Source organism: Aplidium turbinatum, chromosome 11 (assembly GCF_918807975.1).
Source record: "Aplidium turbinatum chromosome 11, kaAplTurb1.1, whole genome shotgun sequence".
NCBI classification, from domain to species: Eukaryota; Metazoa; Chordata; class Ascidiacea; order Aplousobranchia; family Polyclinidae; genus Aplidium; species Aplidium turbinatum.
In genome coordinates this window covers 3,873,189-3,899,389 of record NC_137482.1, presented here as the reverse complement: position 1 = coordinate 3,899,389, position 26,201 = coordinate 3,873,189, and the positions used below count along the sequence as shown (strand labels likewise).

The 26,201-nt window shown below is 38.5% G+C and overlaps 3 protein-coding genes across 3 annotated transcripts in view; 2 read left to right on the top strand and 1 right to left on the bottom strand.

Annotated features, from left to right (window-relative positions):
* Positions 1-2,754: 2,754 nt before the first annotated feature.
* Positions 2,755-8,478, top strand: LOC145779966 (eukaryotic peptide chain release factor subunit 1). The gene has a single exon (XM_082591661.1). It carries the CDS (start codon positions 2,811-2,813, stop codon positions 4,113-4,115), a length of 1,305 nt encoding a protein of 434 aa, XP_082447787.1. The 5' UTR covers positions 2,755-2,810; the 3' UTR covers positions 4,116-8,478.
* Positions 7,573-14,016, top strand: LOC145779965 (eukaryotic peptide chain release factor GTP-binding subunit ERF3A-like). The gene is made up of 5 exons (XM_082591660.1): positions 7,573-9,858; positions 10,007-10,107; positions 10,576-10,700; positions 11,128-11,215; positions 13,290-14,016. Exons 1-5 carry the CDS (start codon positions 8,580-8,582, stop codon positions 13,431-13,433), a joined length of 1,737 nt encoding a protein of 578 aa, XP_082447786.1. The 5' UTR covers positions 7,573-8,579; the 3' UTR covers positions 13,434-14,016.
* A 778-nt stretch (positions 14,017-14,794) lies between these two features.
* The window catches only part of LOC145779574 (TBC1 domain family member 1-like), a 31,301-nt gene continuing 19,894 nt past the window's right edge, over positions 14,795-26,201 (bottom strand). Inside the window, exons 14-23 of the mRNA XM_082591194.1 lie at positions 24,962-25,122; positions 24,425-24,568; positions 23,756-23,917; positions 23,316-23,489; positions 23,002-23,153; positions 22,418-22,557; positions 21,779-21,894; positions 19,947-20,116; positions 19,376-19,570; positions 14,795-18,702 (exon numbers count right to left, since the gene is read on the bottom strand). Coding sequence (XP_082447320.1) covers positions 18,571-18,702; positions 19,376-19,570; positions 19,947-20,116; positions 21,779-21,894; positions 22,418-22,557; positions 23,002-23,153; positions 23,316-23,489; positions 23,756-23,917; positions 24,425-24,568; positions 24,962-25,122 — 1,546 coding nt within the window. The 3' untranslated portion in view covers positions 14,795-18,570. The remainder of the gene's footprint in view (positions 18,703-19,375; positions 19,571-19,946; positions 20,117-21,778; positions 21,895-22,417; positions 22,558-23,001; positions 23,154-23,315; positions 23,490-23,755; positions 23,918-24,424; positions 24,569-24,961; positions 25,123-26,201) is intronic.

Here is a 26,201-nt window from a genome sequence, read left to right as displayed (position 1 = left end):
GAGACAAATCCAAGATAAATGTAATCTTTTGTACAAATTTTACAGGCAGCCATCTGTGGTTGCCTGACAGGTCGGTATTGGCGGCCATTAATGAAAGTTCAGGCGGCCATGGCCGCCAGCTATTTCGAGGCCTGCATATCAAAATGGTCACAACTCACAACTGCTTTTATGTTTCCTAAATAGACCAGACAGCCGACCATTCACAAAAAAAAAAAATTTTCTGGGTTTTGATCGGTTTAAACTTAGTTTTCACCGGTTAAAACCAGGTTTAAACCGCTTAGTGGTCAAAACCAGTTTTGACCACTTAGAGATCAACCCTGCCAATTTTAGAGAGCGATTGGCGCCCATGACTGTAGGGTAGGGATGGGCAAAATAGAATAATTAGCTATTCTAGAATATTTTAGAATACTGAAACCGAATATAGAATACAGATATCTATTAGGGTGTTGCAGGCGCCCCGACCCTCTCGGATTTTGCTTACCTTTTTCGTGGTACTGTGTTTAGCTCAGTAGATCACAAATATGAAGTTTCATAAATTTTCATCGACGTTTACCTCCACCGCCGAGGCTATTTTGAGGCCCACTTTTTGAAATTTTTCATGTATTTTGCCACTAGAGGGCAGTGTATAAGTTTTGCAATATTGGGGGTACATTTAAAAAATGCTCTATGATGTTCTGAATTGTTTAAAAAAAAAATTGGAGAAATGAGATAAGTATATCCTAAAATATTCAAGTTTTGTCACTCATTTTTTGCACAATACTGCCCCTAGTGGTAAAAAGAAAAGTTAAATTATCTTGAAAACTACTCATCATATTGTTATGGAACTTGCATGCACCCCCCCATTTTCATGGGTAAGGAGTTTGATATTATAGATATTATCTATTCTAGAATAATTGACCGTTTTTACCATCAACACATTTTAATGATTTTACAAAAACAATGAACATCACAAAATTGCTTATTGCAGTGTAACAAATTTAGGCTTTTTAAATGTTCACCTGTCAAACGGGATCTCATCTTGGTGGCATGTAGTGTTGAGCGATATTTTGAATTAAAATTTTTGATACAATACGATATCTTTTCAATATCGATATTTATTTCAATTTTGTTCGATGTTTTAACTATCACAGCCCTAACTCGTAACTGCAAACCCTTACCAAAACGTTGCCGAGGCTAAACGGCAAAAGTTGAAATTGCCTCGGCAATTGCTTTGAACGTTTATTACGAAAAAAATTGTACCAAAGCATGTAAAACGAAAAGCGAAAAATATACTAGAGTAGTCCATCACGACCGCATTGTTTGATTTGTTGTGATGTAATAATGCCAAAAGTAGTGATGCGAACAACGCGATACGCACGCTGTTTATGGTAATCCACGTTAAATAACTCACGGGGAGGAAAAGTAAGTTAATTTTGGGTTGATTCAACGTTCGAGTCGGCACAAATCAATTTAATTTTCCCGGCGGGTTATATTGTGTAACAACAATGCCCAAAAAGAAATTTATGTTTGTTTTACATTAATTCGACATCTAGCGACGTTGAATTATTATAAAATAACGTTAATTGCTCAACCAAGTACCGGTAACAAATTAAAAGCTCACTCGATTTACGCATGCACTAGCATAGTTTCGGCACAATTGGGATACTGCGAGCAACACAAAGTCTATTTAATAAAGAACTAGCTGTCAGAATCGAAATCACCAGATGCTGTATCGGAGGATGAGGTTGTCGCGTCATCACTGGAATCAGACACCTCAAGAGGCACATCGCTTGGCTGTAAATCTACACTGTCTTCGCAATGCAGCAACCACGTTTTGCGGCTTTCGTGCTTTGATACCCATCCACATGCCTCTTTCGCAGAGCTCCATCAGGGTGTTGACTAAGGAACAAATCTATGGCTGTGGCATTACGACTGGGAGGAATGTCTAACCCTAACCTTACAAGCGCTCGTGTGGCCTCGGCATTTTTATTGCCGGCGCTAATTTCAAAGACTGAGAAACTCTTTTCCTAATTAGAACAAAAATATCGAAAAGCATCAAAATATCGAGTATTTTTCAAATATTGTATCGTTTTGTTTTTTTCAATATCGCCCAACACTAGTGGCAGTTACACCTGCACTTGAAAAACATCTCTCTGAAGAAGCAGATGTGGCAGTTACACCAAAATATTGCGCTTGACAAGAAAGATCTCTTTAATGCAAACAACGAAACTCGTATGTTTTTCCTATGCCGGATTGCACTAAATCGATAAACAATTTTACTTTCGCTGCAGCAAATTCGTTGCGACCAGGCGGAGCCGTACGGAGTCGATCGTTAAAGCGGTTTCAATTATCCGATTTCATATGCATTTTGAAACCGGTTAGGCTTCACAACCGGTTATTCTATATTCGGTATTCTATTTTGCCCATCCCTACTGTAGGGTCGGCCAATTGTTTAGAGCAGCATATGATACAATCATACATGCCTTCAGTCACCTAAACTTTAAATAAATCATATGACATTCCAAAATTATTTTCATCCACCAGTATCGCTGAAGATTTATTTTTTGTTTGATTTTAGTCTCTTCAAAAACATGATATGTACACCTAAAAGTTGAGAGACCTTCAAAAAAACTCAAATATAAGATTAATGTAGTTGGAATAGGTTAAAACTAAGCAATTAAGCATAGATTGTAAATCTATAATAAATTTATGACATGAATTGCAAAAAACAAATTTTGATTAATTATAATGCAATGCATTTTGTAGGTCTTTGTTTATCAGTGCCTTTGTTGATTCATTGCTTTTAAGTGAAAACATAGCTGAATTTGCAAATGGCAGAACTAGAAACAGCAGCTGACAGAAATGTTGAAATTTGGAAAATCAAGAAACTGATTAAAAGTCTTGAAGCTGCCCGTGGCAATGGTACCAGCATGATTTCACTAATCATTCCTCCTAAAGATCAGGTATCACGTGTTGCTAAAATGCTGGCAGATGAATATGGAACAGCTTCCAATATTAAAAGTCGTGTCAATAGGCTATCTGTTCTTGGAGCAATTACTTCAGTGCAGCAACGTTTGAAACTGTACAATAAGGTCCCCACCAATGGACTTGTTGTATATTGCGGCACTATTGTGACAGATGAAGGAAAAGAGAAAAAAGTGAATATAGATTTTGAGCCATTCAAACCTATTAATACTTCCTTGTATCTATGCGATAACAAGTTTCACACAGAAGCTTTGACAGCATTGTTGTCAGATGACAATAAATTTGGTTTTATTATCATGGATGGTAATGGGGCCTTGTTTGGCACTTTACAAGGAAATACAAGAGATGTACTTCATAAGTTTACAGTTGATTTACCAAAGAAGCATGGAAGAGGAGGACAATCTGCTCTTCGATTTGCTCGTTTAAGAATGGAAAAACGACACAACTATGTGCGAAAAGTTGCGGAAACTGCAGTTACTCTTTTTATTACAAATGATAAAGCGAATGTCACAGGACTGATTTTAGCTGGGTCTGCTGACTTCAAGACAGAACTTAGCCAATCCGATATGTTTGATCAAAGGTTGCAGGCAAAAATTATCAAATTAGTTGACGTTTCTTATGGTGGGGAAAATGGATTTAACCAAGCAATTGAACTTTCAACTGAGGTTTTGTCAAACGTAAAGTTCATTCAAGAAAAAAAATTAATTGGAAAATACTTTGATGAAATATCCCAAGATACTGGCAAGTTTTGCTTTGGTGTGGATGATACTCTCAAAGGACTTGAAATGGGGGCTGTAGAAACGTTGATTGTATGGGAAAATTTAGATACAATGCGGTATGTGCTGAAAAATCACAGTACAGATGAGGAGAAAATCCTATTTCTGCGACCAGATCAGGAAAAGGACAAGACCCACTTTACTGATAAAGATACTCAAGTTGAGATGGAAATGACCGAAAGCTGTCCGTTGTTGGAGTGGTTTGCTAACAACTACAAAAACTTTGGAGCTACACTTGAAATTGTTACTGACAGATCACAAGAAGGGTCCCAATTTGTGAAGGGTTTTGGTGGTATTGGTGGAATGCTGCGTTACAAAATAGATTTTCAAAGTTTGGAATATAATGAAGATGATGAGTTTTTTAATGATTATTAAAATGTGTCTCGCTTTTGAACATACAAAACTATATTGCTTAAAAAACAAGCTTGTGTGTGCAGGTATGCGACGAGTTTTAGTCATCTAGCAATCAAGTAATACATGTTGATGATGCTTTTCATTCTTCTAGCTAAATTTTACTGACAACTGTAAATGATGAACTATGATTTGAAAACTGCATATGTATGTACAACTTGCTAGTACATATTCACATGCTTTTCTGAGTAGTCACAAAAAGTTGCAGTGTATATTCTCATAAGAAACGTAGTATTACAAATGGATAAAAAAGAAATGAAATACTATATATAGATAGAAATTTGGGATAACATTACCGTACCTGTGTTGCTCAAAATTTTTAATACGATAAAGCAGTACCATGCTAATGTATTATACTATCAATAACTTCAACTCTCAAATGATATTTTTGGATATGTTAATCTTTTTTGCTCAAAGGCAAAAAGTTTTTATGATTTTTATCAAAAGTTTCAACGTGTAGCAATTTATGTACAATGTAAGGTCAGTTAGTTATGAGAATATCCTTCTACTTCAACATGCTGCTGCTTCATTTCTGTGCGATGTGATGGCTGTATCAGAAGTGTTTATGGGTTAATGCAAGCAATCCTAGATGCCCTTTACAAATTTCTTAATGACGTGATTTTTACCATACCGTACATACAATAACTGCGCTCTGTGAGTTTATTTTTTGGAGTATGATCATCAGTACACTTGACTAAGAGTGTATAGCTGCATAGCCGAGTGGTGAGAGCCCTGGAACGGCAGTCGAAAGGTCGCCGGTTCGACACCGCTCAAGAGCATGCGGCTGTGTCTTTGACAGGACACCTAAAGACATGCCTGAAGGTGGACACGAAGATTGGCTTCCTTGCCATCCCGTTCGCTTAATCTAAATCTTCAACCACCGTGTGTACTGTGTAAGCCTGGATACGACAAACAAAACTAAGAATGTACACTAACCACAGTAGTTACTGGTTTTGTTACTACAGAACTTCATTAAAACTTTACCAATCCAAAATGTAAATGGATTGCTTTATTAAAATTATCTCAAAATTAAAGTTTTGACATCACAATCCTGTCTGTATGCATTTCTTGCTGTCATGAACATTATGCTCAAGCTGGTTGTGTTTTAAACTACAGTATCGTTTTTTCTACACAACTTTTTCGAGTGCATCCTATTCGGGCAACTTGAGAAAGAACACAGTAGTTTCATCGCATTCTTACTGTGTTTTCCAATAACTTTCAACAAGTTTGCTATCTGATTCTATTTGGGTATGTATATATATTGTTAAATTTGTGCTGAATAATTATACTCATAACTGACAATTTTAGCAATAAAGTTTCTGCATTTTGCTACGAGTGGTTTTGGAGGCATGTAAAGCCACACATTATTGTAATGGCGCAGTAGCCAACTTAGTTGAAGTATATGCTATACTTGCATAATGATAGTTACAATAACAATATTTTCTGGTTAGTGACTAATGACTTTTCATTCACTAGGCAATAGACATGTAAAACCTGGCACAGGATTGATTGTCATGCAGTTTGGCATGTCACATATTTATTGCATGTTTAGTTGTTTACACAGTTCGTCAATGTGTACTGTATTGAAAGTGTAAATGAAAAATGTCTACTCACGAACGTGTGCTGCATTGCTGCAGATGTGCCGATTGTTTGTTTGGTTAATGTTATTTGTGATGCTGTGCTAAAGGCATCTCTACGTTCCTTGTTTTTTCTACGTCGTATTGTTAACAAATGTACCGCTTGTCCTTGGCAAAATTTAATTCATAATCTATGGAATAACGTAAGAAGTATTACGTATATATGTCATAGATAGTTAATACTAGTCATGCATTATTCTTTCATTTGGCAAGCTCCTTTTCGGCAAAAACAACCTACTTCTCTTCTATACAAAGCAATGATATGGTCAGTGAAACTATTCAATCTTCTTGCAGGCATAGCTTTTACATAGAAATCTTTGACACACTTCTGTTACGGTATTCATTTTATCTGACACTTATTGTCTATATGATAATCAAGTAAAACGTCATTGGTACTGTATATATTTGATAATTGCTGTTTTTTGTTGTCATTTATACAAGTGGTGAGATGAAAGAGTGAATAGTGCCCTTGCATTCCAACCATGTGGCAGTAGATACTGATTGACTAATAACTAATGTCGTAACTCCTGGCTTAAGCTGGTTGTTAACACTGCTCACCTCTACTCAAGCTGTGATAAATTGAGTGGATGTAGTTTTTGACGGAAAGGCGACCGAGAGAAATGAACTGGCCACCTTACTTTCAATATTGCCGAAAACCTAGTATAATATAATGAACCGTATTATCTCATCTACCCTGATGCTTGGTACGGTATCTAGCGTGGAACCAGGTCCATCTTTACATGTTACAATTGTTACATATCATACATGCTTTTTCCTTGCTTTAAGTTTGTGAAAAACTGTCTAGCATGATACGTCAAGACATCAAAATTCATTTACGGTGTAATTGCCCTATACAGAAAACTTTCTCAGTGTTTTTTTTAAGGATTTACGCGTGTTTATGATCATTTGGGTTATTTATGTAGATTGCTTTCATTAATGCAAGCAAAATTTATGTTTTCAGACAACTGCAGTTTGTTATACAGATAAGATTGGTTAATTGCATGGCTATTTTGCTGAGGTGTTATACTGTTGTATTCACATGCTAGAGGTATGGGATGGTAGTTTTATACGTGGTATAATAATTTTTAAATTTGAACTGTATGATAAGTTTTTAACCAATTTTGTTTGTATGTGTGAATAGTTATATTGGGTTGAAATTGTAAAATGTGAACCTTGCTAATGATGAATTATAATGACTGCACAGTGCACAACAATGTTGTCATAAATTTAAATCTTTACTTAAACAGTTAATGTCTTAGAAATGCCAAATTTATGGCCACCATGTGACAGTGCTATGTGGCGGCATTTCAATATAATTATAATGATACATTAGATTGAATAGCTTTTCGAGCTTTTAAGTTTTTGACTTGTTTCAGTTTTTCTGAAAATTGTACATTGCCATACGCAATTCGCTAAATTATTACCACACCGTGTGACTTATATGCATATGTTATTTACGTAATGAGAAGAACCTGGCCTACAAAGGCAATTGTATTTCCATGCCAGTGTGTGACTAATTGGTTATTGTTGTGTTCCATAGAGCAACGATTGCTTTTTGTGAAGTACAAGATGCATACAGTCAATTCATTTAATTTGGCCACATCAGGTCCAATGGTCCATGCTAAATTGGTCCGATCAAACGTCTGGTCTTAAAGCCAAAAGTTTCTACAGTATTTATTCACTGCAAATACTGCATGTGTTTCAATTGTTGAGTTTGATAGCCAAAGTGTCATATGACACTTTGGCTATCAAACTATGTAAAAAATAGTATCAAACTAGCAAAAAAAAAATTTGCTCCAATATTTTTAAAGTCCATTTTTTGATTTGGTTGTATGTATATTCAATCTTGCTTTTTGGACGCTAAGTATTTATTTTACTGGATGGTACAGTGTTTTATACTGCATCCCAGTTACTTTAATTCTGGTAGATGACATCAGATGACAAGCATTAGTTTTTATATAACTTTGCTCAATTTTCACAATGCAATGAGAACTGACGCCACAAAAAATCGTACGAAAACATTAATCATGATGTTCTACAATGTCTCACTCATTAAAATTGATCGTTTTTGCATTAATTCAGCTGGGGTTCGAAGGTAGTCGAATTAATTATGATGGTTGTCCAAAATAAGTGCTGGGAAAACTATACAGGAAAGTTATTTGCATTCTGAAAAGCGATCCACATTTGCGGTTGATTTGATCAACTGTGGACAGATTAAATGGAGTTGACTGCTTTCATTATTTATGCTCAGTTTCAATGTGATCGTTTTCATAATTTCCATAACTTTTTAGCAGAAAAGATGTCTTTTCTTTCCGTTTGGCAGTGTCTGTTGACTTATTTGTAGGCAATTGCATTCATTTGAAACACACGAAAATCTACTTTTGAAGCCCTGTGGCAAATTCATATGCGAAATGGAATTATTGCGCATTGCTGACGAAGAAAGGCTTTTTTGCCAGGCTGCGTATTTTCATTTTTGAACAATAAATTTTTTTGACATGTTTGATCCGTTGTTGTTTCAATTGGTTTTGTGTGTCACGCATTATTGGTTTGACAATCACATGGTAACTGAGATTTTTGTGTACAGTTAAAATAATTTCTTTGGTGGACAGCTTTGGCACATTCTTTGTTTTTTTTACGTTTTAAGTTGTTGCCATTGGGTAATAATATGACATATCACATTTCCTGTTAGATGCAATAATGCTTTTTAATAGGTTTTTTTACTAGTTGAACATGAGTTGTTTTAGTAAATGTTAATAATTGATCATGGGTGACTAGTTTTTACAAAGTAGAAATGAATGGCCAAGAGATACCTGATTCCTGGGATGATCCCTCGGAAGAAAAAAATGATGTTCAGAACACCACACCTGCATTTTCATCACTAAATATTGGCGCAAAACCATTTGTTCCTAACGTAAACGCACCGTCCTTTTATCCCGGATTCAAGACTTCTTCTCAACAGAGTCCTGCAGAAGAGTTAACAAATTCTCAAGGCGATGCACCATCCACACATGCCAGAGAGACATCAGAACCAGAATTACAGTCGGTTGCAGTTTCCACCCCAGAGCAGAAATCTGTTGATGAAGTTGAAGAGAGGCAACCAGAGTCTACTGAAGATGTGAATACCAAAACAGAAAGACCGGAAGCACAGATGCAAGAGCAATTGTCAATACCACGAGTATCTTCATCAAAAAGTCTGAAAAAAGAAGCAAGATCAACTCCTCCACCTCAAACTTCTAGTAAGTCTATGAAGAAAGAAGATCACTTGAACGTTGTATTTATTGGCCATGTTGATGCTGGAAAATCTACAATTGGAGGACAGATAATGTATCTTACTGGTATGGTTGACAAACGCACGTTGGAGAAGTACGAACGTGAAGCAAAGGAAAAGAACAGAGAGACCTGGTACCTGTCGTGGGCCTTGGACACCAACCAGGAAGAAAGAGATAAAGGAAAGACAGTAGAAGTAGGCAGAGCATACTTTGAGACGGAAACCAAGCATTTTACTATACTTGATGCTCCAGGTCATAGAAGTTTTGTTCCAAACATGATTGGCGGCGCTTCCCAAGCCGACATTGCTGTGCTCGTTATTTCTGCTCGCCGAGGTGAATTTGAAACTGGCTTCGAACGGGGTGGGCAAACGAGAGAACACGCCATGTTGGCAAAAACCGCTGGAGTGCAACATCTCATTGTCTTGATCAACAAAATGGATGACTCAACTGTTAAGTGGAATGAAGAACGCTACAATGAATGCAAAGATAAACTCACCCCTTTTTTGAAAAAGGTTGGATTTAATCCTAAAAAAGACATATATTTCATGCCTTGTTCAGGCATGACAGGGGCCAACCTCAAAGAATCATCTATCTCTGACCACCCCTGGTACACTGGCCCTCCTTTGATTTCTTACCTTGACAACCTTCCAACTGTTTCCCGCACAGGCTCGGGACCGGTACGACTTCCCATCGTTGACAAATGCAAAGACATGGGTGTTATTGTGCTGGGAAAAATTGAATCAGGCACAATAACAAAAGGTCAACAGCTAATTATGCAACCAAACAAGAGAAAAGTGAAAGGTAAAATCTCCTTTTCAATAATACCGTGGTACATATACTTTATGGTGAGCTTGTTTTTAGCTGAAACGGCTGATAAATCATACTGGCATAAAGATAGCATTATACTATTTTCAAGGAATGTTTCAAATCTTAATGAAATACTTTTCAGTTTTGGGTATCCTCTCTGATGATGAAGACACTGATCAGGCAATTGCTGGTGAAAACGTAAAAGTTAAGGTTGATTCCGTGGAAGAAGATGAAATATCAAAGGCGTGTATAAATGCATTTTAAAATTTACTGATGTTATTACTGTTTTTTATGCCAGTTTAGAAAAATTGAAACTAAACTAGAACTACATTACTGCAGTAACCGAATCTCTATTGAAAATGTAGTTTTGACCATGCAAGAGCCAGATCCGTGCCATTGTGTCGAAAGTAGCTTGGGTGGGTGTTGAACCAGCATCGTATGGTTGGAAGCTAAATATGTTACTAGAGGTTTAGATCATGGGGATACGAAACTACATTCGCTTTTAGCTTATCCGCCACACCGAAGTTAAAGTTGTTTTTAAGAAATTTAGGGATTTTTCGTTGAAAGCAAGCTTGTAGCAGGACACAAAAAAATGGCTGTTGACCCTTTTAATGTGACCAGAAAAGCGGAGTTGGGCGACCCGTTGTGCAATGTTCCTGATGTTGTACCAAGGATTGCTGGCATGCTGACGAAATTCTCTTTCATTTCCAGGGATTTGTTCTGTGCTCCCCGGATAACTTATGTTCCACTGGAACTGTCTTTGACGCCCAGATAGCGATCGTCGAGTACAAGTCCATCATTTGTGCTGGCTATAGTGCAATCCTTCACATTCACACGTAGGTGCAAATTTTCACTTTGCCAATCGACTATCGTTGTTATTGACTACGAGTTTATGTGAATTTTCTTTGACTTCATCCGTTCCAAGTCTCAGCCATTCCATGAATTCTTCGAGCTTTTAACAATTCTTCGATCTCAGACAGCAAATCAACCGTTTTTACATTGAGCAAACGTTGAATCAATGTAAAAACGGTTGGTTTGCTCTGAGTTTCACCGCAAGCTGTGAAGTCATATCATCTCAATAGCATGAAAATGTGAACAGTTTCTAGTTGTCAATTGGATAGGTTATAGGTATACTTTTTCATGCTCTACCCGACCATAAATCAGTCTATTGTTACATTAAATCAACGCATTTTGCGTTCAATCAATACAAAAAGGCAGGAAAAGGCAAACTTGATTAATGAGGATTGAAATGAAATCTTGCAGATGCGCTGAAGAAGTTGTCATCATGAAGTTGTTATTCTTGCTCGATAGGAAAACAGGAGAAAAGAAGAAGACTCGCTTTGTGAAACAGGTACATATCAACTGAATGTACTTGTGAGGTTGTCTAGCATTGTGTATTGAGGTGTTTCATATTTTCACCATTTTTTTGTTTTCAAAAAGGCTGGAGTTTGATGTGGTGGAGTTTTGGGTAAAAACTCGACACCCAAAATGTTAGCTCATCTTAAAAGTTTTAAATACCCAATATTCATGTGTTTCGAAATCTACTTAATTATCATACTTCACAAAATGTGCAGAAGAGACGGTTTCCTATGCCACCTCAACAGTTAAAAGACGTATCGGCAGCAGAAAAAAAGCGCTTTTTCGAAATACGTTAGAATTAAGGATTTGAACTCTAAGGGCCGTGGCCCCGCATCTTCATGACGTCATAATGAACAAAAGTTTGATTTTTTACCCAAAAATCCTACATCAGACCCCGAGCTTTCTGAAAAATGGTGAAATTGTGAAAACACCCTGCTGTGTAAGTGTGTATTGAGTATTTTATCGCTTCGAACGAACCAGGTCGCTGTGGAACTAAATAACTATTCGCCCTCTGGCCTCTAGTAGGTTGTACTGCGGCATGAAATTTCCATACCCTGCATCACTTATCTTTTCATTCGGATCAATCCCCCGTTTCATGGGCATACCGACGCGTTTGTACTTTGAGTTTCAACAGTGACCGCTGTAAGAAGTTAAATCCTATAAACTTCACTGTTGATTTTATCACTAAATCAATCACTGTCTGTTTCTTAGATTTGTTTCATCATCTGTGGATATGTTTAATGTTTTGTTTTCAAATCATATGTTGATTCTACGGTAAAAAGGTTCATTCAAAGCTAAGTTCATCGCATAATTTCGAGCGACTTATTTAAAATATCAGAACTATTGTATAACGCAGTGATGTGAAAGTTGCTCGTTCCATGTATGAAATCTTGCATTGCATAACTATTAACTAGCTGTGTCGAGTAAAACCATGTGTTTAGAGTTCATTGCACCAAGCGCCATGCACCAAGCTTAAACTTCGGAGTATTGGCAATGTTAGGTTTCGGGCCTGCGTCAGTGATTCAAAGCCTCTACAAGTATGCGAAACTGCCAGGATTAAGCTCTGCAAGAAGCTTTCCCAGTCCGAGGATAAAGATTCTATCAATTAATGTGTCTTGTGTTTTGGCACTACTTTCGTGCACTGTTCGAAGAAGCACAATATACTATGCCAGTGGTTCCCAACCAGGGTGCCGCGGCACCCTGGGGTGCCAATTGCAATGCTCAAGGGTGCCGCGAGATATTTTAACTTTAACCCGTTAAGTGTGGAATTTATTTATTTATTTTAACTCTAATCCACGGTAGGCCTTTGTTTTCTCGCCCAGGAAAAACAGCGTGAAAGAGATTTTGACTCGTTGCTGTTCTTTCCATAAAAACGCTTGAAACGCATCATTATTGCCAGGTTTCCTGATTTTATTTTGCGTTTCACGGCGCACAAAGTCAAATTGCAGTGATGGATTATAGGATTGTGTGACCTAGCACGATTATAAAATTGCACGATTGTTTGCGAACCATTATAAAATAGAAACTTTTGCATGGGGAATACCATACCTGCGCATACAAACACTATAGCCTACATAGCTAATCGAGAAAAGGCTAATTCATAATTAATTTGTTCTTTATACTTATGAATATATTTTGTGAATTGCTTTGCGATTACAATTGGGTCTCCAAATTAGTGGATTTTCCGTACAAACGAACATTAAAACTAAAAACGAGAACGACTGCTTATAGTCGAGGTAGAAATGTGGGTGGCTTTGTCGAATGTTCCTCGAGATATTAAGGGAATTTGTGCAAGAAGTCAAGCCCAAATTTCACACTAACTTTTGAATAAATACATTTATTTACGCACGCTATACTGTACAACTCATTCTGTGTTATTTCATACAGTTATTTGAAATACTGAAATCTCATAAAATTGACCCAGTTTTGCCAGGGTGCCGCAAACTATTTATTTCTTTGATAGGGTGCCGCAAGGTCAAAAAGGTTGGGAACCACTGTACTATGCTGTTAGAAAAAGTCATTACAATTTTGTTTTTTCTTTGAACTTAAACAAGTCTTTTTGGCAGGATCAAACTGTGGTTGCTCGTATGCAAACGCACGGCCCTGTCTGCATTGAGAGCTTCAAAGACTTCCCACAAATGGGCCGCTTTACCTTGCGTGACGAAGGCCACACAATTGCCATTGGGAAGGTTCTCAAGCTTATCGAGTAAACTGCCCAGGTTGCGGAGCAAAGACAATTTCAGTGCCACATGCAACGGATCAGGTGCTGGCATAACATCAGCCGATGTACGCAGAATGTGCAATTGTGCATGATAAAAACACATTGCAGATTCTTGTGGCAATGCTGGTTGAATGCTTCAATTACTGCTTCTGGCGATACTTGAATTGCACGTGCATCAAGTAGATATGCCTATGACGCAATTTTCTCCAGTGATTACGTTTTGCGTTATTCCGTAAAGTAACCCTGCAACGAAAGGTGATGTTTTAATGGTTTCTACGCCCAACTTAGAAAATACGAACGTTTTGAGGCAAAATTAAGGAATGCAACTAAATTGACAATAACATTGTACTATTTGCCGATATTTTATGTTGTTTAAGTCCTAGGCGAGGTTGCTGGATGTGTAACAATTCAAAAGTGCGGTATGCCTTCTATTGTGCCTGGCAGTCAAACGAGTGCAAAAGTGAATGTGAGTAGAATTGTCACATTGCCAAACGTTTGTACAGTACTTGCTTGCTATGGTGTCTATCTTTCCCTACTTTTGCAAAGGACGAATAAATGCGCCCTTCATCACGTCTGCAATTGTGTTCGGTGAACAGCTAATGGAAGCAGCATTCACAAGTTTTCCACCCGTCAACCAACGTCACATTATAAACGCGTAATTCAAACTTGGTGTCCCAGCCAGCAAATCAGTCCCTTTTTAAAGGACCAATTTTCTGGCTGGTGTGGTTAAAAGTTTTCTTGGTTCATTGGAAGTGGGATGATTTGTTTGGTCGTTCGATCGCATTTTATTGTCTGAAAGTGGGTATGGAATCACTCCTCCGTATTTAACATGAGCTATAATAATTCAATTTTGATGAATTTGCGCCGTGTTCTAAATATACCGACATTGTATATTGATTTGCTTTCTGTTGAGATTCACCTTGGTTTGCCCGACAGCAATTCAATCGCTTTTTACGTTTATTTAACGTCTGCAGACGTTGAATTAATGTAAAAACGACTGACTTGCTGTATTGGAAGTTAAAGAAGATGTAGTCGACACAGTTTGCGCATCGGCAGTTAGCCTTGGCAACAGCGGAGCTGAATCCAGATTTACGCCCGATAGTTGAGAATTTGTATTGAAAGGACGCCGTGTTCCTTTGGCGCGATGGCCATGTTTGGTGAGAACATTCACTTCGCTACTTGTAGATCAGTTTGTTACTAATCCAAATGACGTATCTTTGATGTATGCCCCCGAGGGGGGTCAAACAGCCCCCCCACCAACCTCAATCATTATTCGTGTGACGCTGTGCAGGTTCCCCACAACCGTGGGTTGGCAGCAGGCACATTATATTGGACACACCACTCCCAAAGTCGACACATGCACGACAATGTATTTCATAGCAAAGACGCGGCATTGTAAACATTTCGTTTATACAATGTGTTGCTTCAAGCATTTCAACATATACCATCAATAGTGCACCAAATCAAATGCAAGATGGCCATCTGGAGATGTTATCTGCCTGGTCGCATTCTCACTGGTTTGTGGTTGAGGATTTCACAAAGCAGGATATTAACACCAGTTGAACGTGCTGCAACAAACTGACAAATCCGGTATTTCTCTGCTGCCGTGCTCGCAGTGGGTTGTGCGGAATAGACGCAATAGCCTTGCATGAACAGAAGACAGTGGCTTAAATTTTGCAAGTATAACACCAGGATGACACGAGACTAGAAACTTTAAAAAAAATGGAGTATGAATCGTAACTTCTGGGTGAAAAGGCAACTAGAAAATATGGAACATGGGATCGTACCGGTACATTAAAACACCAATTGGCCTGGGTGGAAATAACTGCAAGCTCTGTCGCGCATTTCAATTGCGCAAAACTAGCTCTACCACACTCAGACTACGCAAAATAGTTTGACAAGCGCCAGTACCATCAATGCAATAGGGCAATTAAGAGCGACTCACATAACCACAGGACACGAGCACAAGGGGTAAATTTATATTTAAAACATCGACCGCAGGTAAAAGGCCTTTTCCACAACATCAATGTGCACTTCATGTGGTTGGTTGTCGCATGACACCCTGGTGCGTTGACAGGAAAGCGAGCGCTAGGAATTCTTCCAGGACTGTGGAGTCGGAGAAATTTTAGCATGGGAGTCGTTTTACACAGCGTTTCATAAAACTAAGGTTTAATTTTTTTAATAATCCAAAAAATTAAAAAAAAACTGGTAACACTGAAGTGGGATTCGGCCAGTTATAAAGTGAAAAGTATATTTTTTCCCGGCTCCACAGCCCTGAATTCTCCATTTTCCCCATGAGCAATAATAATTGTTGACATTCATCAAACCAGACAACAAAATCCGTCATTGTTACATTGATTCAACGTCTATAGGCGTTGAATCAATGTAAAAATGACGAATTTAGCTGTCTGGGAAGGAGTTACTGTAGGATTTCAGAAAAAAAATTATGCAAATAGCGAATAATTAAAAGAACTGGCAATGAACGGAAGAATACATCGATCAGACCACGTTAGATTAATGCAAAATAGTTTGTTTTTAAACACAGTTCAAAACCTTTTCGAAAACAAGTAAAAATGTGCCGAGTTGACGTAACATCAACATAAATCATCGATCACGAAGATGTAACCTGGGCAAGAGAAACACGCTTTTTTGAAAATATTCATGTGATTTATAATTAATTTCTATATCAAGACACATACGCGAATTTGACATGGACTTGGGCGATATGTCAAAACAATGAAATGCCAAATTTTGCTGGTTGGACAGCAATAAGTGTCTGTAAAGCACAATAGAGTAATAAAAACAAAGAAAACGCAAAAGAATTGAAAATATCTACCACGAAAAATGGCAAAAAACTACCTTGCCATATAATGATGTCACGAAACTACACGATGCGTTCAATAAAATGAAGTTCAATTAATGAAATAAAAAACTTTTTTTTACCTCCATGCCTCCACAAAACAGAATGACTTAAAACAGCTTGTGAATAAGTAAGCAAGGTCGAATTGGGTAATGTTGAGGGTACTTCCCCAACTGCGCGCGAAACAACGTCATAGAGCGGAAATGAAAAATACCCACTCCAGCTACGTAGACACAAAAAAATCTTTCGAAGAAACCGAAATAAAGGTAAAAATGGTTGGAATTTGTTGCCAGTGATGTAGTAGTAGAGTAAATACTCGTTTCGAATAATACGAATAGCCGGTAAACCTTTTAGGCTGGCAGGAGACCTCGCATGAAGCGCCTTCATAGAAAGCTTGAACAGGACAGTAAAAATTCAAAGATCACGATTTATAGCAATTCCTAAAGAAACTTGACGATGATTCTATGTAAAATGATATTACTACAGCACTGACCTAGTTGTCAAGGGGTAGTGCAGTGGTTTTCCAGGGACAGAGCATGTAGCAAATCTATGTACAAGGAGTGGAAATGATCCTGTGTAACAACCCACGCCCCCAAAAATGCTTCAACACAGCATAATTTGAACACATTAAGTAATTACTTACATTATGAAACGTCGTTGTGTTACCTTACAATGACCAGGGCTGTGGGACCGGAGTCGTTAAAAAAAAAGACCGACTACAATACAAAACGATAAACAATAAAATTTATAATAAGACCAAAACTTAATTAGGCCACTTACTACACAACTTCAATGCGCTACATTTCATAAATTTATTGATTACTCTTTTCGAATTAAAAAAAAAAATGTGGCAACACTAAAGCCGAAGTAGACCAGTTATAAATCGAGGAGTCGAATATTTTTCGTCCTGTTGATAATTTTTTAAACATTAAGCCAGACTAACAAAGCGACGCAATATAAACATATAATAGCACAGTAAATCAAGTTTCATGATTCAAATTAAGCTTCAAAAATTTTGAAAATTACACTCACAGCAAATGAGCCTGGGCAAGAATACTCAATGATTCACTTACCAAGCTGGGTTTTTTTTCGGTCATTGACCGATTTTTTAGCCAAATGTCCGAAAAAATATATAGTCAATTCGGTCAACATGTCCGAAAAAAAATATAGTTAATTCGGCCGGGTGTTGCAAGGTTGAGTTTCGATGATAAACGTAGCAGAAATGTTTGTCTGTTCTAACTTTTCTCAGATAAAACACGACGTTTCTCAGCGAAACTTAAAGTTGTAGCTAGCCAGGAAGTGCAAATTTTGGTTTGTATCAGCTACTTGAAATAAATAAAAAATGAACGAACTTTTTCAAGTCATTTCGGACAAATGACCGAAGTCTCAGCGAAAAAAAAACAGCTACTAAGACATTTTGATCTACAAAAATGTGAAAGTTTTGTGTGGATGTTGTGGCAGTGGATAGCACCTTGTACCACCAGATGGTGGCTGATAGTTTATAATACAGATATTTGCCTTTGTTTATGTTAGCAACAAACACCATTAACCACCAATCACTTTAGCTAAAAAAATCACAGTTTAAAACCAAAACGTGCATACATATAATTGCTGTTAGTGATACTCGGCATACTACGTAATACTTTAGTCGATTAAGATTCGTTAATTGACGCAGACAAGTAGGTACCAGGACAAAAGGTGTAGGAGGTCCTATATTTTAGGCCCGCACCCAACAAGTCAACACTGACTTAGCCTACAACTCCCAAAATCCGCCATTTTTACATTTACGTCTGCAGACGTTGAATCAATGTAAAAAATGACGATTTTGATGTCTGGGTCGGACTAATGCTCGGATGTATATTCCGTACCTCGAATATCAGGCAGCAATGACAATCGTCCTTCAGGGATATCAGATCCTAAAACCCAACAAGCCCTTAGACGTTTCTACGATGAGTTAAGGAAAAATATTAACAGTATTTCACATCTCGCCGGTATGCTTGAGCTTGTACAAAAAAGAAGGTTAAAACGCTACATCTTCAAATCTTGTTGTCACAAGTATTTTGTCACTACCTTGGATTTAAAGTCAGGACAGTTGAGTCGGTTTGCCCTGGCGACTTCTTGACACAAAAGAAAGCATAAGAGCTTTTGTGTTACTTCAAAACGTTTAACTCAAAGCGATGTTACCATTGCTCCTTTTGCGTTGATTCGACGTCTGACAATGTTACTCAATAATTAATAACGTATCGAAAACAAATCAAGACAATTGTTAGACTCTGTGGTTCATTCGTAGAAGTTCGTTGTCCTGTTTGAGTTGCTCCACTTGAAGGGTTCGCCGTTCATCGATGTTGGCCATGTCAGTCAAACCTTGCTGGAGGCTGGATATCTGCATCTTCGCCGCCTGTCAGAAAAGATGACACAAACTAGTAACCAATTGCTTTAAAATGTTGCCTCAAGTACAGACGCTGATAGTGAAAACAATGTGGAAGCATCCGCAGTAATTGGACATTTGAGAGAACAGCTATATGCTACAAAGTTGTAGATACGTGAGCTGACAAAAAATTGTGCAGGAAACAAAATTATTGAGGATCAGTTACAAAACGCAACCGACTGGACCATTCGTCGCTGTGGCTCATCAGTGGCAAAAAACGAGAGAATTCGGTGTTAGGCAGTCGCCTGCACGATGCGGCATGTTTGGCAATCTAACGGGTCCACACATCACAGTCGGAGAAAAACAATGTAGCTGACGATACCTGAGATAGGTACGTCATCACACGTCAATCGAACAGACAACTTCACTAATTTTCCTCCGGGGCATTCCATGATAGATGTTCTTATCCCAGCTAGCTATATTCGATCGAGCATTGATACAATGTTCGCAGATAGTGAATTAACATAAAAAATACAAATATTGTTGGCTAGAATTAGACTGCTGCTCACTGGTCATGACGAAAGATGATTGTATTGTAAGATCTTAACAAAACACTCATCAACGAGTTCAAATCCCACCCAGCTAAGGATGTCGTCTGCAGCACATGATGTTAGTAACAAACAGTGTCTTATTGGACAGTTACCTCCAATTGTTCCACAAGCTCCTGGTTGTACTTCACCACGGTCTGGTGAGCCTGTTCCAGTCGCGCGTACTTCTGCTCCCACTTGGTATCCTCGTCTTCGATTTCATCCACATCACCGAAGATGTCACCATCCTCCAAGATATGATACTCGACCTCATACACTCTCAGTTTCTCAGTGATGTCCAAGTCAAACATCTGTTCAAACATACGGAGCTTAGTGATCGAGAGGACCCGGGTTTGATCCCTTTGAGAGCAGTTTTTTGTTAGGTCAGAGGAAGTAACTCAAGTCATTTTATTTTTTTTATTGCAATACAAATCTTTAATTTAAAAGCAAGCAATTGGACTTAAAACCAAGCAGTGGTTCTCACACCGTGAACCGCGGGAAGACTGAATTTGAGCAGCGAAGCTTTTCATCGCAAAGAATTTCCAGAAGAGCCAAGAGCGAGACTACAAATGGGTTACAAAAGTCCACTTTTATGAGGTTATTTCAGCCCAAAAAATGTGAATTTTGAGCCGCGATAAAAATAGCTTAAAAAATACTGAACACTCAATCAAGAAAATGTCAACGTACTTCATTGATGACTGATTTAGCCTCGTCGTCATCCATCTTGGGCAGGTTGTTCTTGAGGTAGCCGACTATATTTTCAAAACCGTCTTCCTTCAATATTTTATCTTTGTGGTGGCTAAGCAAACAGAAGGCGGCTTTGAACAAGGCACTGATGCCATCCAAAAATAGAAGATCTGCAAAGTGGGTTCGTAAAACATATTTTGTGCCTTCATCGCAGTAAAGGTTTCACTTTGTCCCACAAACATAAGCAACATATCCGAATTTAACAAAAAAAAAGAGCCCAAAATGTAGATACTAAACTTTTAGTCAGCAAACGTTTTGAAAACTGTTTTCATCTTCAAGTGTTCTCATTTTTTATATATGAAAACAGTCTAGTTTTTGTAACGTTACCAAACATGAGTTGACTAACTACGTTTTAAGCTCTTATGTTTTGATTATATTGACCAGATATTCCAAGCATTTTGCTCTTAACATGCAGATTTGTTTTCAAAACCAACGGTAAGTATTCCTGCATGCAGAGGGAATAGTAGCTAGCCTCAAACAAAGAGCGATACAATGAGCTTCAAATATCTTTTAAATTCAAAAAAAAACTTTTTTTTTTCATTTCCTACATTTAGTTCAAGAATAACACAGATGTGAGGTACCAGTTCGTTGGCCTAGTGGTTTAAGTGTCCGCCTGCGGGTTGGTAGGCATGGGTTCGATACCCTGTCGGATCATATCAAAGACTTTTAAAAATGGTACTGAATCTTATTCCTGCTTGAAACTCAGCAGAGGAATGGAAAGAATTCTATTCAAGAAATATCGGGATTTTAGCCATGGCCCACGGAGCAGGAATAAACAACCCTGCCAGCTGTAAGCACACATATTTTTAATCCGTGATAGACACATATGCGATGCATTATATAAAGGCGATACAATGTAACTCACAGGCGATACAATGCAACAATGCAACTTGTCCCATGTAAAAAGTGAGTATTCATACAACGCAAGATATAATTCAGCTACATTTTTCTGGATCTATCGCTCGAGTGTAATGTACTGTAGGAATCGCAAATTTTTAACGACCAGGCATGAGACTTTGTGACTTTTTTAAGGTCTTGATAGGACTCGAAAGGGCATCGCGTCTAATCGTCTATGTTCACTGCAAGGCAGATGCTTCACCCACCAAGCCATCGAACAGGTATATGAGGCAAATGGTTGAAAATTTATTTCAATAGGCGGAGAGGCAAGAAAGCCAATCTTCGCCTTCAGTTCATTCTGTTTTTGTTTGACGAGGGTAAACAATGCATGGCAACATAGCAGAGGTTTAGATAAAAAGTAGAAGCGACAAAACTTGGTGCCGCGTTCAGTTGTGTCATTTAGCGTCTTGTCAAGACACAACAGCGCGCTCTAGATGGGAGTCTACGACGGTTTGTACTCCCAGTAAAGGTTCCCACCACTCGGCCATGTAACTGATAGCAACAATACGCGGATCAACTGCAATAGCAGCTACATTGAACTTGATTGATTGAATCTTTATCCTCGGACTGGGAAAGCTTCATCGAGAGCTTAATCCTGGCAGTTTCGCATACTTGTCGAGGCTTTGAACCACTGACGCAATCCCGGTTAAGTTTGACAGAGTGAAGTTTTAGAATGTCAAAGTATTTATATCTGTAAGTTATCCCATCCACCAAGTGCCACTGAATCGAAAACAGTCCTGCATGGGTTGCTCAAGCGCATACCCCAAGAGTCGAACCAGCGTCGCTTGATCTTGAAGTTTCTTCGTTCGTAAAGTCAGGCGGTTAACCAACTGAGCTATTGGGGAGGACAGGCACATGACAACTTGTGCACTCACCGAAGATTCTCGCAGTGAATCCAAACGGCAATACGGAGGCAAACATCGTCAGGAACCATGGTGTGGAAAACAACATCAGTGCAACCTCGTTTGCTGCAAAGTGTGCATACAAATCCCTGTGGGGAAGATTGGTGGTTAGATTGACTACAAGCAAGATTCTACCTTAATCAAAATACTGGAAAAATTGGTGCAAACTAATTGTGCAAAAAATGCTCAAGTAACACTTTCAACTAAGACATATTACAAATCCAAGGGATAAACTGCGCACAAAATACCAAGTAAAAAAGCTTTGCTGGATCAACGGTGAAACAACAATATCTTGAACAACCTTAAAAATTAAATATCCCACTATTTCTGATAGTGAGCCGGGGAGGACCAAAAGAACGGATAAAGAGTGAGGCAGAAAAGTCGAACTAAAGGAAGAATATGCGATGGACAGAACGAGATAGAGAGTAGGAGTGAAGACCATCGCTGCAAGGAAAGAATCAGCCATCCCACTTGTAGGGACAAAACCGAGTTGGAATGATGATGATAATAAGCAAAACTATCCATAAAAACAATATGTAAAAGCAGTTTTGTGTTAAAACTTTGGTAACTTCATGTGAAATGGTTTGCAACATGAGTTATCAAGTCACTAACCTGTGATATTCGTATAGGAGCCTGGAAAGTTGGTACATCGCCACACGCAGGGCTGCCATGTCTGGGAGGTACAGCTTGCGGCAACCCATGCCTGCCATCAAGTGGCATAATATCTGAAAGGCTTCGCTTTGTGCGGAGTACTGAAAATAAGCGAAAGTAGCATTAGGTGGAAATCTTGGGGCGTTACATCCAAACACCCACATTTCTCAACCCGGGTTAAATCCCGTTTATCAAGGGGGCACATTTACTAAACAGAAAATACAGGCCGGCCACATGATATCTGAAAAAACTGAAAGGTGAAAGTTATGGGGAGATAATCAGCAAGAGGCGGATGAAAAGAGGCGGTTGAAATCCTCTGTCCGAGCCTATGCTTCAAAACTTTAATTATTGTTTTGTTATAAATATTCAACTCAATACAACTAGTCATGTCCAGATATGCAGTTATGTAAACTATAACCAACCACTAGAAAGAGTGAATTATAAATTTAGAAACTTAGTTTATGGTCCTTCACGACAGCTTGCTTTGCAAAATGTGCTTTTTTTTACAATCATTGTAACAACCATAGCAATAGTTATGCCCGCACGTGCAACAATAGAAGTCCAGCGACGAAACTGAGACCTTGACAATAGCCCACGTCATCATCAATGAGCGAATACGCTTTGAGGATGTTGAAGAGAGCGAGTTGGCCATTTCCAAGCTGCTTGCTGTAGTAGGAAGTGGAAGGAAACGTTCGACCTGAAAATACAATCCCAGGCAAACCTTCACAAAAAAAAGTAATTAAGTAATAAAACTAAGCCGAGGTAATCAAATCCCGACAGTTCTGTCTGATTTTAAATACTATGAAATGTTACTTTAATGACAGGACAGCACAGCCAACCAATAAAGTGCCCCTCTCACCCAGGTCGATGAGAATGGCGTGGTGGTGGGGGGTGAGCTCTTTCAGCAATCGGTCATAAGGAGTTGGAGGGAGCGTAAAAGCGGGCAACGAACCGTGACGACTGTCTTCATCACGTGACTTCCACTGCTCATACAACATCGACCACACTTTTCCGCGCAGGCGTCTGGGGATGCCTGGAAATAGATAGTGATTAAAACATCTTATAAAGAAAAAGGCAAGTTACCGAAAGATAATGTAGAAAATCCCTCCGACTCCACAAGTCCTGCTCACTGAACCATTGAGCAATTGCGAACCTTCACAAACTGGTATATCCCAGTCACAAACTGGTACATCCCATTCACAAACCGGTATATCCCAGTCACACAGTTATCATCTTCATTCAAGACCGATTTGAGTTGAACCAACGCTACATACGTCACGCTGACGTCATACACGTCACCTTTCTTAACAGCGGCATGTAAGACGTTCTTGTCCATCTTGTAGCGGTCTCTGTCGTCAGTTTCCAACAGTTCCTCCCACAAACTCGCCATCTCCTCCCCGCAAGGATCCGGCTCCTGATAGTTCAGTTTGTCGTTGAGAGGTGGCTCCTCCATGAAAGAACCTAAATAGTTTAAGAAAGGCTAAGAGAGAGAGAGAGATGTCAGTTATACTTACCTTTCAAATAGGAGTCGAGAAAGAACACCCCAGATGGTAAATCAGTCCTTTTTACATTGATTCGACGTCTGCGGACGTTGAATCAATGTAAAAAAGAACTAATTTATGCTGTCAGGGATAATCACACACACAAGGAATATATAAACGAAGCCGTTTGAATGTATTCAATAATCTTTTAACTGTAATTGACGTAAGGCCATTCAATACGATGTTTTTTTGCACACCAACTGTTTGGGGTAATGCTGAGTCACCGAATCCGAAAATGAACTTCTTTTTCTGAACTGGCTCGTTTTTGAGCAAACAAAGTAAAAGAACAACCGCTTTTTAAAACTGTGATGTGATGCTACAAGTTATTGTATGGGATTGAACGTTTTGCGAAACAATATTATACCGACTATGATCATAAAAGGTCACGTGACTAGCAATGACAAGATAACCTCCCAATGAAACCTACCCTCTGCATTAGATGAAGCGTTGTTAATTCTATTCAACATCACTTGCTCCCGAATAGCCCGTCGCCATGCCAACCGTATTTGGTCAGGTGTCTTCGGCGGAGTTTCCTTCTGAAAGCAGGCATCCGTGACGGGAGAGTCGCATTCTAAACAAGCTTGGTTTGTAACAACCTGTACACGCAAAGGTCAATGAATAGAAGTGTCACAACAATACCATGTTGGGCCAACGCCCGGCACATTATAGGTACACTGTACAGGGAAGAGTTCCAATCGAAAAGGGCCCTGATGTAAACAGGTTTTCATTCATCTAACATGTTGCTTAGCAAAGAATCCAACAACAACTCGAAACACTTCCGAAGCATGCCAATGCTTGCAGTAGTTAACTTGCTCATACACAGAGCAGAGATGCATGCAGCGTGCACCGTTTTGGAAAACAAAGCCTGTCATGAACGCGTAAAAACAAATTAAAGACATCAATTTGTTGGTGCTTCTCATGCAAAACTATTTCCAAATAATTTGACAAAGCTTTTAAATCTCACTTTTTCCAGGCTTCTTTTTTGTGCTATGTGGTGTTACAACTTTGTTGAAAATTTTTTGATGAAATGTTAATTTTCTTTCTGAATGCGATAACTTCTTTTCTGGTGTCAAATCCACCAATGGAGTCGATGGTCGCGATTGAATTGGAGTTGTTTCAATGGAGCTAGTAGAAAATAAAGCAGCAGTGATTTCACCTGAAGATGCCATGAGTCTTCAGAGTAAGAAAAGTAACGCCTACTAACTCTTGTGCTTAAATTAGCCTATGAAACGAAAACAACACAAAGTAAAGGAACCGATATTTCTTGCTAGAACTGCTAGAACACGGTCCATACACATATCATTGCAGGTGCACAGGTACAATAAAGAAACAAGGCAAAATTACGATTTTCAATGCAATCGTAAAAGAAAACAAACCAAAACTAAAAAACATTCCTCAATGAACCATAAAATGATATACGGATTTTCTCAGTTAGCAGAATTCCTTTTTTTTACATTGATTCAGCGTCTACAGACATTGTATGTAAAAAAAAAACGATTTTGCAAGCTAAGACATTGAATATCAGATGCACAAAAAAAAAACGATAAAATCTTCCAGATATATGGAGTCTATTCAGCTATTGTTAAGTTAAATTTACTACAGCTATCACGAGGTTGTTTTATCAAATCTACCACCAAATGAGCACCTTGCTTCGGAGTTTAAACGTCTTTTTGTAAGCACAAATTACAGCAAAGGAGTCAAACTTAAAGGTGCACTGCAACGAAAATATATAGCTTTTGTATTTATAGATTTTTATGAGAAAAAGAGATTTGTAACAATAAAATTTTTTTGGGGTTTGTCATTAGCTCAAAAATCTAATAAAAGGGATATTGATTTAAAGGATTCTGATTGGTCAAAATCTTTGATGACGTAGTTGGTTGTTCAGGCAGAATTCAGAACCACTAGTTTGCATACAAATAAACTATAAACAAGTGGGCTACATATACAAAGAACAATTTTATACTTGAGTTTTACGCGTTGAGATGGTTTTTTGTATGGCTCCCGGTTGTAGTAACGGAAGAAACGTGAAAGGGGTACAATTTCATCGTTTACCTCTGAATAATCAAGACAAGCTTAAGAAATGGATCTCTGCGATGAAACTCAAAAACCCACCAAGCAACAAGCACTGCCGTATGTGCAGCGGCCATTTTGCGGCCGGAAGTGGCTATGCTTACGGTGCCGTAGATATAGCCGTTCCATGCCTT

Bases quoted from the DNA above. Each gene is read 5' to 3' on its own strand.
- LOC145779966 (XM_082591661.1), top strand. From the start codon at position 2,811: ATGGCAGAACTAGAAACAGCAGCTGACAGAAATGTTGAAATTTGGAAA.
- LOC145779965 (XM_082591660.1), top strand. From the start codon at position 8,580: ATGAATGGCCAAGAGATACCTGATTCCTGGGATGATCCCTCGGAAGAA. The intron at 10,701-11,127 runs GTAGGTGCAAAT...GAAATCTTGCAG, and splicing joins GCAATCCTTCACATTCACAC to ATGCGCTGAAGAAGTTGTCA. The intron at 11,216-13,289 runs GTACATATCAAC...TCTTTTTGGCAG, and splicing joins AGACTCGCTTTGTGAAACAG to GATCAAACTGTGGTTGCTCG.